The 14,682-nt window shown below is 40.6% G+C and overlaps 1 protein-coding gene across 3 annotated transcripts in view; it reads left to right on the forward strand.

Annotated features, from left to right (window-relative positions):
* trappc8 (trafficking protein particle complex subunit 8) overlaps positions 1 to 14,682 on the forward strand; it is a 61,106-nt gene that overhangs the window by 12,269 nt on the left and 34,155 nt on the right. For 2 of the 3 annotated variants that reach the window (XR_007885167.1, XM_051403183.1), the window contains exons 2-7: positions 5,749 to 5,958; positions 9,865 to 9,948; positions 12,290 to 12,379; positions 12,893 to 13,067; positions 13,559 to 13,712; positions 14,175 to 14,265. Coding sequence is in view for 2 of the 3 variants with exons in the window: in XM_051403183.1 (XP_051259143.1) it covers positions 5,749 to 5,958; positions 9,865 to 9,948; positions 12,290 to 12,379; positions 12,893 to 13,067; positions 13,559 to 13,712; positions 14,175 to 14,265 (804 nt within the window). In the remaining variant the exon portion in view is untranslated. The remainder of the gene's footprint in view (positions 1 to 5,748; positions 5,959 to 9,864; positions 9,949 to 12,289; positions 12,380 to 12,892; positions 13,068 to 13,558; positions 13,713 to 14,174; positions 14,266 to 14,682) is intronic. The other variant, XM_051403184.1, reaches the window with a different exon arrangement.

Genomic DNA, 14,682 nt, shown 5'->3' on the forward strand with positions numbered 1-14,682 from the left:
CCTCTTCTCTGGCCTCAGCGGGCCCTGTGAACCAATCACATGCACCTGCACAGACACACAAACACTCCATTCAGCACCATGGATAGCAACATGGCCTAATGCCAGGTACCAAAAAGATGAAACTGAGCAACATTTATAGAAGGTTTGCAGTATAAATGTGCATTTCTCTTAAAACAATGCACAACCACAACAACTTAAAACCTGCACAAGCTATAAATACAGCACTTTCTTACCTTTTTAGAAGTGCTTTCGTCTGGTCTTCTTTAAAGAAAAGGCCCTAATTATGTCCTTAAAATCCAAATCACGAAGGATGTCATGCTCAATAGACATCAGTGTGAGATGACTGACTCGATCTTGCTGCATGCTTGATCGCAGTCTATTTTTCACCAAGCCCAGTTTGGAGAAGGACCGTTCTCCGCTCGCGTTGGTCACTGGCATAGTCAGGAATAGCCGTAGAGCTATGTCTGTGTTTGGAAACACTGTATGGAGTTTTCTTCTTCTTAAAAATTTCAGTAACTCCACTGCAGATGTGCTGCTCACATTTTCATCCTGTACAAATTCTCTGAACTGTACCACCTCCTCCACAAAGTCCTCTTCCAAGTCACTGTTGTATTTCCTCTGCAGGCTCAATGCTGCTGAGCGGAGGTCTTGGGGGGAAATGAAGTGCAACCCATTTAAAAACCCGAAGTTTTCACACACATCTTTGTATGACTGATACCTTCTGTCCAGTTCTGACACTAAACGGTCAATGATACAGATATACACAGATGTACAGAAGCGTTTGTGGCCTGATAGCTCGCACTCAGGCTCAGATGACTCATCAGCCTGTCTCTTTCTTTTTTTCTTTCGCTTGGTGTCTGCTTTGTACTCATGAGACACAATGGGGGACATGTTCCTTGCAGCTGTCTCAAAGCTATCAAACTGATCCCGGAGGCCTGCTACATATTCACGCAATGACCGAACCAGATCCACAGCATTGCACAGATCCAATTCCACTGCTTGTAGTGCAATACTCACACCCTGGAAACGTTGAAGGATGGCATTCCACATTTTGGACATTAATGCAATTTCCAGTTTGATCATCTTTTTGTGCAGTGCCCTAGCCTCCTCTCTTGTGCTCAAATTCTGGTGCTCATCATCAGCAATGTTGAGTAATGACTGCTGGATCCCTGCGTAGTTCTGACATAGGGCTTTAGTTGTGACAGCATGCGCTGACCATCTTGTGTCAGAAAGCGATTTCAAAGTCTCTATTCTTTTATTATCATTGGGCTGCAACCCTGCCCTGATCATCTGCCAGCGTGAAGTGGTCTTTGATGAAAAGTTGAACAAAGCTTGTACAAAACTGAAAAACTGTTCAGTCTCCTCATAGTAGTTCACACTGTTGACCCCCACCAGGTTTAGGGTATGTGCTGCACAGGGTACCCACTGTGCCAGTGAGCTGATCTGCTTGATGCGGGCCTGCACGCCTTTGTAAGCTCCTGACATATTATTAGCATTGTCATAACATTGTCCTCTACAGTTATTAATGTCAATGCCCATCTCCTCTAAAACACCAATAATTGAGTTGAACAGTGCTTCTCCCATGTGGCTTTCAATAGGGAGGAACTTTACAAAGCGCTCCTCTATACAGCCCTCTGGTGATATGTACCGCAGGATGAAAGTCAGCTGGTCCACGTGTGTGATATCTGGCGTGGAGTCCACACTGATAGCGAAATACTTTGCGAGTTTCACTCTGCTGATTACTTCCTCGACCACTTTCTGTCCCATCAGCTGTATGAATTCCTCACACACATTCAGGGAGAGGTAGGAAGGGGTTCCTCTGCCAGCGTTTCCATATTTTTCAATATGAGCCTTTAAAAAAGGATCAAACTGGCTGATCAGCTCCATGCACCCCAAATAATTGCCGTTGTCGGTGTCTCCAAACCTATGGCCCTGAAAGCAAGTCCCTGTTCAGCCAAAAACTTCACAACAGTAACAACTCTCTGTAGAACCTGTGTCCAGTATTCACACTCCTCATTGAACTGTTTTTTGAGTTCTGAGTCCACTGTCCCACTGTCAGCTGCTTGATTGATGTAAGCGATCATGGCTTTTCTGTGAATGTCACAGCTTTCATGTTCTGCTATACGATCATTAGCATGTTTCCAGTCAAAATAACCCCCACTCACAAATGCTGACTTTTCCTTGTTCTCGCCAAATATTTTGCAGGCAAAACAAAACACACTACCTGCTGATGGTGAATAACAGAGCCATTCTCTGGGCACACTCTCCGTTACTGAGTTTGCGTTTGAAATGCATTTTTGAGAAAAATCTTCTCTGCTGTTTATATTGGCGTTCTGATGCCGACACGTCAGCATCTTTATTTTGACAGGACTCCTGTCCCATTTCCGCCCAATAAGCCCGCACTTTTGTGTCAGTATTGTTTCCCCAGCGGCCCGGGTCACTGTTCTATGGGTCATCTGAGTCCTCTCCCCATAACTGGTTTGTGGCCTGGTCCTCTCTCTGGGGCTCGTGTGCTCCCCCCTCCTCCTCCCCTCCATTGCTGTGGGCGGTCCCCTGCTCCTCTCCGGCTACATCCACCTGCGCGGCCTGCGCCTCCTCCGCTCCCTCCGGTGTGTGGGATAGCAACTCGCTGCCAGAGTTTTTAAACATAAAACACACACAGGTCTTTCCTCATTTCCGACTGTATTCACGTTAAACTTAAAGGCTATGTAGGCTTTGTCGTATTTCCTGGTCTTATTAGGTTTATGCCGGTTACCGTCACTTGCTGTTCTTGCCTCTGACGTCTCCTCCGTTTTTCTTTTTACTCCTGTCAGAAACTTCTCCATCTCTCCTCCCCCGTCAGTCCCCCCTGCCTGTCTCGCCCCACTATTTGAGAAGTACTGGTCTAGATGAAACGGGTTAGGCTACTGAGAATGTTATTTTTCATTTGAATGTTTATGCCGCGGCCGGAAAATTAACAAGCGACATCATTGCGTTATAATCGATTATGGTCGGCCACTGCATCGATGCAGCATCGTCCATATCTGCATCGTGATGCATCGATTATTTGATTAATTTCAACACCTCTAATATGTATGAATGATTTATTGAAAAAATCATTGGCCGATACCAAACCGGATACCGGAAAAGTATGGCAATGAATTTTTGAACTGGAATGAAAATAGCAAAGGTACTCACTTTATTAATGAATATGGTATTTAAGTTAAATATTCTTAAATATGTAAAATAATTTAACATATAGGCTACATTGTCAATCACTTCTGTAAATGAACACTGAGAAAATAAAGAACAAAACAAAATAAAGGCTGCAAGCAGCGTTGGGCGGGACCTTGCACTCCACGCAACTCGGGGCTTGCTGCGGCCGCCTCACGTGCTGTCGTTACACGTGCGGACCAAAACATGAAATTTCACATAAATCAGCTCAAAATCGCCACGCAGTGCTTACTTCCTGTTTCCAGTAGGTGGCGCTATTACTATGTCTGAATGTTGTCATGTAGACAAGTTCAGGGCGGGACTGTTATAACACACGTGAAGTTTCATTGAGATTGGACCACGTACGCTGAAGTTACGAGGACGTGTTCAGGGCGAGACTGTTACAGAATATATGAAGTTTATTGGAGATTGGACATTGCACACTGAAGTTATGAGTGCTGTTTTATGCGAATCGGCTGAAATTGACAAGTTGTCACTGGCACGCGGTTTGATGTACAGTTACAAATAGCTCAACTTTTCAATCAGTTTGTATGACCACAGCATTCAAAGTGGCCAACTTTGACCTCACGCCACAGACACGCCATTCAACGTACAAGCACAAATAGCACAACTTTTAATCAGGACCATTTTTTGACTGTACTGACCAATTTTGAAGTAGATCCGATAAATTCCCTAGGAGGAGTTTGTTCAAATACAAGGCGAAAAAATCACCGAAAATGCACACAAAATTCACTATGGCCAACTTTGAGGGCACGCCACGGACACGCCCTTTAATGTACATGCACAAATAGCACAACTTTTGATCAGCACCATTTTTTGACTGTACTAAATTTTGAAGCATATCCGATAAATTCCCTAGGAAGAGTTTGTTCAAATACAACGCCAAAAGGTCGCTAAAAGTGAAAATGAAAATCAAAATGGCCGACTTCCTGTGGGGTTTCGGGTATTGGTCCAAGAGGCTTTTTTTTTTTAGTACATATCGGTGAAACGTGGCGCCCGGGCTGCTGTTTTTATATCCTGTAGGGGGCGCTACAAACACGATTTTTGGTATGTGAGCTTCAGGCACCAGTCTACATGTGCCCTGTGAATTTCATATTCATAACTATTACGGTCTCCGCACAGTGATTTATCATGCCAAAAGAGCGCCACCTAGTGGCGTATTTTTTTTGTCCTTTTTAAGTGAGCCTCAGGGAGCCATGGGCAATCATCGTACCAAGTTTCATTTTAATCACACCTACCGTTGCAGAGATATAAACTTCTTCTTTTTAAAGACCGCCACCTTGTGGCGATGACCTGAAGTTGTGAACGATGCCTGAGAAAGACATGAGTAACTATGGACCCAAGTTTGGTGACAATCGGACAGAGCAATGTGGAGAAATGGTCCACTTCCTTTTTTGACGAAAAATCCACAGGAAGTGTTAATTTTATAACGTGCTTATTTTTTTTAATATCAAAATTCTTTGAATTACTTTTTTATTAGGACGGTCCCCACATGCTACGTAAAAAAATTTGTGCGGATCGGACAAAGCACATAGGAGGAACCCGGAAAAGTAGTTTATTGACATTTCGCGCTCTAGAAAAAAAAATTCTAGGCGGAGGTGGGGAGATTCAGCTCTATTCACCGAACGCGTGGATACAAGGATTTTGAATGTGCGACAAACTATGCAGTCAAAGGCGCTAAAAATAATAATAAGAAACATAGCAAATACAGTAGGGACCTCCCAGCGGTCGCTGGCTCGTTCCCTAATAAGCAGCTTAAATCAGTACTGTAGAAACTACAAGCCTTTTTACATTATACACCAGAAAAAAACAGTTTTCATATCAGTACATATTGTAACATATACAGCAATACAATATGTCTGTGAAAGGTAAATATCGATAGACATATGTATTGGTTGGGCTCTAGTAGAAACCGTTGATGCACTTGCAAAGTGGTGGGAGATGTCACATTTTTGAAAGTTTTTGTTTTGCTTATTCGACGGGTGTTTGATTAATTGAATTGAGCCTTTTGTTGTACTTTTGGATAATGAGCTTTTTCGCTGTTATAGTAAAATATATATATAATATGTAAACTGCTGTCACGGCATCCAAAGGCGATACCTTGAACAGGTAAAAGTCCATGGGGTTTTTCAAAATGTACTCCCAATTTGTTGAACTTTGAATAATTTATTTCACAAGAAGAAATGTTGCAAACGTTACCAAAAATTTCCAGTAAACTCCAAAGAAATCAAGCATAAAACCATAGCTTCTACTTTTCCAACACTAAACACACTGCCTTTGTTAGCTGAGTAGCTGTCCAGGATGGTCGTCATTCAGTCACCTGATTACATTTTGGCAGTCCAAAAAGAAAATATCAGGCTCTCCAGGTTAAAATGCAGTGTGGACTGACCTTGTTCAGCTACGCACAGTTCATGAAGGTTGCAGATTTATTCCTAATAAAGAAAAAAGCCATGTAGTTACATTTGTGACTGTTTTTAGAGATTGTGTTACTGCAATGATTTATTTGAGTGTTTTTCTTGTCCTCTTCTTCTCTAGGTCACATCCGTGACCCCAACAACCAGGTGCAGGTTGTGAAAAACCTGCGCATCTGTGTCAACAATGTTGTGATAAGTCCAAACACAGTGTCTGCTGCCCTCAGTCCCTCCCAGTGTCGACTCCTCAATGAAGTGGTGTTATCCTGCCAGCCGCAAGAGGGCGCTGTGACCAATGTGATCACAGCAGGAGACTATGACCTCAACTTCAGTGGTAAGGACTGGAGCTTAAATGATGCAGGATACTTAAAGTCGATACCAGTTTTGATATTACAATGGTACACCGGTGGCCGTTGCATCACAAGTATTCAGATCCTGAAAGTGGCAACACTGACTATTTAATGTTCACGTATTAATCTATCCAGTTTATTCATAAGAGTAAATGCTACTGCAGAAACTAAACAAATAATGGGCGGTGCATTAGAGGAGTCTAATATATAAAATAAACAAATTAGGGGGCATGGTTTATTGTCATTCAAGTAATGTGTTATTTCACACGCATATGAGCACCTCACTATAAAGTCACGTAACAGACCCACAAACAAAGACTCTGGGCAGCTCAGTTGTGATACTTTCAGGTCACTGCTTTCAGGGATGAGCCAAGAGTGGAGTGCTATCCAGTGGACAATCTACACAGTAGCGCCAGGACTAGAAAAACAGCTCAGGCACACATTTAGCTTTCCATTACTTTAATTTCTTGTAAGTTATCAGCTGTCATAAACACATACACCAATTTATCGGTAATAATCTAAAAATGTGCTGGAAAAAAGTGTCCATGAGTGGGTTAGATGAAAAAACAATATTTAATCTCTGTTTTCCACAGGGATGAAATGTTATTCATATAATATATCCCAAGTTATTCTAATTCAACTGTTTGAGTTGAGCGTAGACATAAATACTGTAAAGTTGCAGGTTGCCATTATTTACCCTTTGTCAACAGGAAAAGGGCCAAAATGTATAATGTTTGTTCAGATCCCTGTCAGCCGCTGTAACAACAGTAGCTCTTCCTGGGATCTACACAATGTATTTGCATAAAAACAAAAAACTAAAAAAAGAGTGACATAATATCTGACACAATAAGACTCGATAAACACTGAGTAGTAGATATGGTGCCGGTTAAGCTGGAAGCTGGCTTTAGCAGCTCCGAGTTTGTTTAGTTAGTGCTTGTTAAACCATCATTGAACCATTATTAACCTTGGACCATACACACTAAACTTTTTATTTACTTTTTCACCATTTGAATACTCATGGTGACTGTTGACTGTTGACTGTGCTGCTAGACCACTGTTGTCTGCACTCAAGAAGAGTTGATTGTGGAGGCATAGTATCTACCATGTGAGTTCTTATGTTACTGTTGTGGTCGTATACAGTACATCCCACATTCTGCCAACGCAGATGCAGCATTTGAATGCTGTTATAGTCAGGCTACAGACCCAGCACATTTATTGTAATCTCTGGGGATTTTAACCATATCACCTTGAGAAAAACACTGAAAGTGCTGGGACTCTGAATTGGAACACCTACATCTCTAGAGCACTCCTCACCATGGCAGTTAGGACCACAAGGTACTCCACCTCAATAACATTAGTCCAGCACCACTTTGTGACCACAGGAAAGAGGAGATGGAGCTCTGTGGGACTGTTTTGAAATGACAGACTGTTAGGTCTTTGTGAGTCATATAGGGAGGGTATTGAGGATCTTTCACATTGCATCTCAGATTGAACCTTAGCCTTGTCATCCCACGTAATGAAGACCATATTGAAACCATATTGACTATCTTGTTGTTGCTGTTTACATTCCCCTCGTGGCAATTCAAAAGATGCACTGCAGAATTATTTATTGGGTGTATACATGTTTGTATATACACTACAAGTCAAAAGTTTGGACACACCTTCTCATTTAATGTTATTTCTTTTTTTTTTGTCATGACTATTTACATTGTAGATTCTCACTGAAGGCATCAAAACTATGAATGAACATATGGAATTATGTAGTAAACAAAAAAGTGTCCAATAACTCTAAATATGTTTCATATTTTAGATTTCTCAAAGTAGCCACCCTTTGCTTTGTTGACAGCGCTGCAAACCCTTGGCCTTCTCTCAATAAGCTTCATGATGTAGTCACCTGAAATGGTTTTCACTTCACAGGTGTGCCTTGTCAGGGTTCATTTGTGGAATTTCTTGCCTTCTTAATGGGGTTGGGACAATCAGTTGTGTTGTGCAGAAGTCAGGCTGGTACACAGCTGACAGCCCTATTTGACAACTGTTAGAATTCATATTATGGCAAGAACCAATCAGCTAAGTAAAGAGAAATGACCATCATTACTTTAAGAACTGAAGGTCAGTCAGTCAGTCCGTAAAATTGCAAAAACTTAGAATGTGTCCCCAAGTGCAGTCGCACATGGGGACAAAACTGGCTCACATGAGGACCGCCCCAGGAAAGGAAGACCAAGAGTCACCTCTGCTGCTGAGGATAATTTCATCCGAGTCACCAGCCTCAGAAATCACAAGTTAACAGCACCTCAGATTAGAGCCCAGATGAATGCCACACAGAGTTCTAGTAGCAGACACATCTCCACATCAACTGTTCAGAGGAGACTGCGTGAATCAGGCCTTTATGGTCAAAAAGCTGCTATTAAGAAAAACACTATTAAGGAAAAGCAACAAGCAGAAGAGATTTGTTTGGGCCAAGAAACACAAGGAATGGACATTAGACCAGTGGAAATCTGTGCTTTGGTCTGATGAGTCCTAATTTGAGATTTTTGGTTGCACCTGCCGTGTCTTTGTGCGACGCAGAAAAGGTGAACGGATGGTCTCTACATGCATGGTTCCCACCGTGAAGCATGGAGGAGGATGTGTGATGGTGTGGGGATGCTTTGCTGGTGACACTGTTGGGGATTTATTCAAAATTGAAGGCACACTGAACCAGCAGGGCTACCACAGGATCATGCAGCATCATGCCATCCCATCCGGTTTGCATTTAGTTGGAACACCATTTATTTTTCAACAGGACAAGGACCCCAAACACACCTCCAGGCTGTGTAAGGGCTATTTGACCAAGAAGGAGAGTGATGGAGTGCTGCGCCAGATGATCTAGCCTCCACAGTCACCTGACCTAAACCCAATCGAGATGGTTTGGGATGAGTAATAATAATGATAAATACATCTCCTTTAGTCCTTGACACAGACACCTGCCATGTGCAGAAGTACGAGGACCATTTGGTGGGTTGTGTCAGTCAAGACCAGGACACCTAGTCCAGAGGCCTGGTGGACAGTTTTGTTAAGTGGTGTCAGCAGAACCACCTGCTTCTCAACATCAGCAAGACAAAAGAGGTAGATTTTGCCGATTTGAATTTCCATTACTAGATTAAGCACATCAGGATGGACCATCTCCGTAATCAAAGCGTACCCGACCGCCTCCAAGCGTTTCTATTCATTTAAGTTCTCTTGACCATCGCTGCTCTCACTTCAAGTGGGTAGGCCTGTTGTAATGGAGATGCAAATCACTGTCGTGCTGGGCTGTTGTTTGGCAAGCCAAAACAGACTCTAGCCAAGCCAGCACATGTGTATGGAAAAGGCTACGAAAGACTATACCCACCGCAACCACAGCCTGTTCCTTGCGGCAAGCATTACAGAAGTATCTACTGCAGTACCACTAGACTAAAGAGCGGCTTCTTTCCTCACAGGCTATGAAACTCCTCAACTCATCTTCTGACCATAAATAAATGACATTGAACTTAACATTTACATTGCACATACTTTCTGGGTAGTATTTGTATATGTATAGAACTATATGTAGTGACTGGATATATTAATTTATTTTTATTTTATTCTATATTTTATTTAATATATGTTTTCTGTATGTGTCTGAGTGTTTTTGTGTGGCCCGAAGGGGCTACAACTGACATTTCATTGTCAAACACTATGCAGTGTAGCTAGTAGGAAATGAAAGCCCCTGTTACATTGACTGAATCAACTGTCAACTGTCAGTTTCAGACTTCTATAATGCTTCTCCTCCCTGGTTTTTCCATTGATCAACTGTAAATTAATTTTGAATGTGGAGATCTTGAAAGAAATGGGATTTTGCTAACATAAGCCCTGGCTCTGCTTCCACCTATCAGATCACTCTCTTAAAGCTAGCACCCCCTGGTACAGTGCCTGGAAAGAAACACTGTTGGAAGTCAGCACCTCCAAGCACTACACAGGTATCACTGTCTCCTGGCTGATGTGTGGATAGTTATAGTCTTCTCAGCTCTGACACACCTTCCCTACTCTTCTCCCTCTGGTTTCCAGTAGCTGCACTGTCTTGTGGGCGTCTCTATTCTTTTTGTTACAATGTAGTGGGTGCTTATTTTTTTTGTACTTATTAAGATTGGTGAAGAATTTTATTTTTATTTACATTTGAACCATAATTTCCATGATTCAATTATCCTTTAATTTTACCCTCAATTGTGAAGTAGTTTGTATTGTCTGATCGAATATGTGAACTATAAATTAATCATTGATCCTCTAAACTATTTAATAATTATGATATAATATAATAATTATGAGATAACTGCTGATGATGGTTTACAGGTACCTGTGATAAACTAATAGTACAAGCACTATAAATGGTCACTCGTAATGACAGCTCTTCTGGTGCTGTTGGAGAACCTTGATGCCACACAATCATTTAATTGCAATTTTTCTTTGCTGTCCTAATAGACAAGTCTAACAAGCGGGCTGGGCACAAATATCAATATGCACATATACATCCATTTATTAGGAATTTGATAATATATTGCGAGAGTTAATCAATCAATAGTAATACATTTAATTTATAGAGCGGTTTTTAAAGAAACTTAAAGACACTTCATATGAGTTAAAAAGGAAAAGAAAAAGCTAAAAACAACACACTAAAAAATTATAGCTATATCTACAACAGTCAACAATAACTAATTGTTAAAATCATTTAAAGCTTTTCTGAAAAAGGGGGTTTTCATCAGTGATTTTAATTTGGATGGATCAGTACAGTTTCAGATTTGTTTGGGGAGAAAGTTCCACAGGGAGGGGGCAGCAATGGAGAATACTCTGTTGCTCCAGGTACGATGCTTGGTCCTCAGTGGTGGAGACAGGAGGTTGGCATCAGAAGAATAAAAATAATCAAGTCACAAAAATGTGAAGATTCAAATTGGTGAGAAGAAAAATAAAACATGATAATAGCTGTATCAAAGCACCAACATATGGCGGGGTATTGAGGATGCACTGTAAATGAAAAAAGACATTGCAAGTGAAATGAGGCTGTTTTCCGTAGTTGACAGGGTTAGATTTTCAGTTTTCAGACGGATTATTAATGATCCATGGTTCTGATGTGCAATTGTGGTTATATAGTAAGAAAAACTTTAGAAATAAACAATTTAGATGTGTCAAGACACATTAAGAATAACAATCAAATCATGAGATACTCAGAGCTAACCAGTGGCACACAGTTTTAATTCCATTTTTTATTTACAGTGGAGATGAGGCAGTATGACTAATCATTTTACTTTGGATTGATGCCATCTTTAATTTTCAGTTGCTTTCTTGGGAAAATATGAGCAAAACCTCCTCATTTACTCTTCAGATTATTTCCTTAAACTAAATCACAAGATTACAGTTGTGATTTAGTTTTAGTATTTGTGCCTGTGATAGAGGGGAGAGGAAGATGAGAAAGATGGGTAATAACGTGCAACATAGTTTTCGGCCGGAGACATTATGGTTCATGGTTGGCAACTAGTGCAACGCAATCTTTGTGATTTAAGTGATGATATTGTAACCAAGATGTACACATTTGGGACACACTGTAGCTCACCTGGTAACGCGTGTGCCCCACATACAAAGACTGGGCGATATAATCCCAAAACATCATAATCGTAAAGATGAGTTACATGTAGATCTTTGAACTGTTAAAGTTTAACATTTGGAAACATGCACACCTGAACAGGTCTAAATTCTCATGCAAGTAGGAACTTAAGAATTTTTGGAAAATGCTGATAAACAACCACTCTCCTGCTGTTGCTTTCCACATATCATATGAATATTTGAGGTTATGAATTTATGATGAATGATGACTTTTTTTAAATTAAAGCCACAGTATAAAATGTATGAATCACAGATTCATTCACAGATCTAACCCTTGAAAACTGAGATGAATGTAAAAGCACCAAATAAACTTCACAAAAACAAATTTTAAATGGGATTTTTTTTCAATTTTTTTTCATTTTTCAAGAAACAATGACTTGTACAGTTGAAATGATTTATAAAAAGCAATTACACTTAAGACAAAACCCCTACATGTTATTTTGCAGTTCTGTTGTGTTCTCTTAAATTAAATTGGGAAATTGGGACACAGTTGCTCAGCAATAACAGTAGTTCACATATGATTTAAAAAACACCAAATAAAAAAAAAACTAAAAGCAGTGTTTTTTAGTAACCGTCTGGTAAACAGAGAACACATAGTATGAGACAATGGCTGATCTGTGTTTGTTGGATAAAATCCTGTATCTAATTTTGTCTTTGTGTTCCTAGCAACCACGCCCTGGTTTGAAACCTACAGGGAGAACTTCCTGCAGTCGATGCCTGCCTCAGACCATGAGTTCCTCAATCACTACCTTGCCTGTATCCTTTCAACAGCGCACAAATCTGGCCACTGGTCATGAATAGTCAACAAACTCTGGTCGGATCATTTATTAAAATTCCAATTATGTTAAGCAGTGTCCTTGCTCAGGTGGTGTCATATCAGAAAATATCTGAAAACCCCACTGTAAGGAGAAAGTCAGAGAAAATTTAAGTAAGAGGTTTTACTGCATGTATGTAGTGTTAGTTGTACAAAATAGTAAATGTGAGTAAATAGTTTGACAGAATGTCCCTGGTTAACTTTTAAGCACACCACACAGTGTCAAGCCTATCATCTTAAAGCCTCTGAAAACTAGTAGTAGTACTAGTACGACTAATAATAAGTCCCGAATCAACAGGAAATACATCTCATCATGTAATAAAGTTGTACTTTTATGGGAAAAGTACTAGTGCTAGTAGTCGTAGTCGCATAGACCCTCCTGTTCAGCGTATTTGCTCTTTTCTGTTGGATCCAAATGGTTTACAGTGGTGTCCTTGACGTCCTGGTCCTGACAGGCCTACTGGTAGTGTCTTCCACTGAGACAGTCCCTGTGGAGCACTTCCTCAAGCTTTCCCAGGAGCAGCACAGGATTCAACACAGTGGAGAATACACTAACCCCAAGTGGTTTATTCCCAACACACTCAAGTACTACGTCTTACTTCATGACATGAGTGAGGGTGATGAACAGAGGTACTGAAAGAAGCTTCACTATCAACATGCATATATTTATGCAGATCTGCCAGTTTGTGTTGTAGTACAATATTTGAGAGTAGGCAAAGTTTGTGTCGAAAACATCTTCACCAATTTGTGTAACATTATCATTGTTTTTTGGGCACCAGTCTTGGTGCATATGTACAGTATAGCACCTTTCAAGTCTTCCGACCGTGTCACTACAGGTCACATTCTCCCATTCACACACATCCATACATGTTTGGGGTTCAGTATCTTGCTCAACGACATGCAGCAGGAGGTACTGGGGATCAAACTCTCACTCACTACTCAATTATTCCATTTTGTATAATTTCTCTGTTGAAGAGATATGAATGCCTAGACTTCTAGTTTTGGTTGAACTCAGAACTATACTGCATATGAATTTGCAAAAAAAGTGAGTCGTGCTGTAGTATATGATTGGATTTTAGTAAGAGTTTTGTGTTTGATCAGTGTTCCTCCTTCCTCTCCAGGGCAGATGCAGTGTATGAAGATATGAAACAGAGGTATGGTTCTCAGGGCTGCTATCTATTGAAAATGAACTCTCGGACCTTCTCAGCTGAAGAAGATGAGCAGATTCCAGATCCGTGGAGTCAATACCTACAGAGGAGTAATCTGCATAACCAGGTAAGCACTGTACCCAAGACTTCCTCCACATGCAGTGACTGACCATGGTCCAGTGTCAAAAGCTGTGGCAACAGTAAACTTTAACTTTGGAAAGAAATGTGAGGGTAAATCCACAAGCCTCTGACCGAGGGCCGGCAGTGTGAATAAGCTTTCATATTCATACAAACTACCTTAATCTGTTTGAGGGGGGATTGAATATTGATAAACCTAAATATCTGTGCTTTCACTGTCAGTAAAATTGCGTTCACATTGACAAATGTCGGGGAAATTCTTCCATAATCTGGAGAGGTGCTAGTTCTCTGAACAATTACAAACACAGTTTGTTTCTTTACATTAACTCCCCCACCCAAAACATTCATCTACCACAGCAGTAATGCCAGGGTTGCTAGAGAGCTCAACACATGAATGTTATGTCTTCTGTCAAAAATGTCCCTTGTGCTAACATCAGGATCCTTATTACAGGATGTGCTTGAGGATGTAGCTCCAACTGTAAACATTGCTGCTGTTGAGAACAACATCAGTGAAGTTGACTGCCATCACTCAATAGAGAAAGGTCAGCTCCTTAATATACTAATATACTGTATGTATATACACACACACATATAGTGCTACAGGGGTTCTTTGGAGTCACTGGCTGCAACAAATAAAATTGAATGAAATCCTCACTGTAGTAAAAATCTTTTAGTATTTCTTAATTGACACCATTGTTGCCAGTCTTTTGATTTGACCTGATTGGTTGTCAGGTTGAAGGGAAATTGATAAGAAAATATTTTATTTTATAAACTTTACTGATCCCACACAAAAAAACATCCATCACTTGTCTGGCCTGACAAGATATGATCATAGGATGCCTCACCAAGAAACCCTTGACAACATTAAGTCAACATGGAACATTTTCTGTCATATCCTTTAATCAGTCTGCACATGGATATTTTAATATATTATTTAAAAGCTCTGATAAAATAAAGAC

This window comes from Dicentrarchus labrax, unplaced genomic scaffold, assembly GCF_905237075.1.
Source record: "Dicentrarchus labrax unplaced genomic scaffold, dlabrax2021, whole genome shotgun sequence".
Classification (NCBI taxonomy): Eukaryota; Metazoa; Chordata; class Actinopteri; family Moronidae; genus Dicentrarchus; species Dicentrarchus labrax.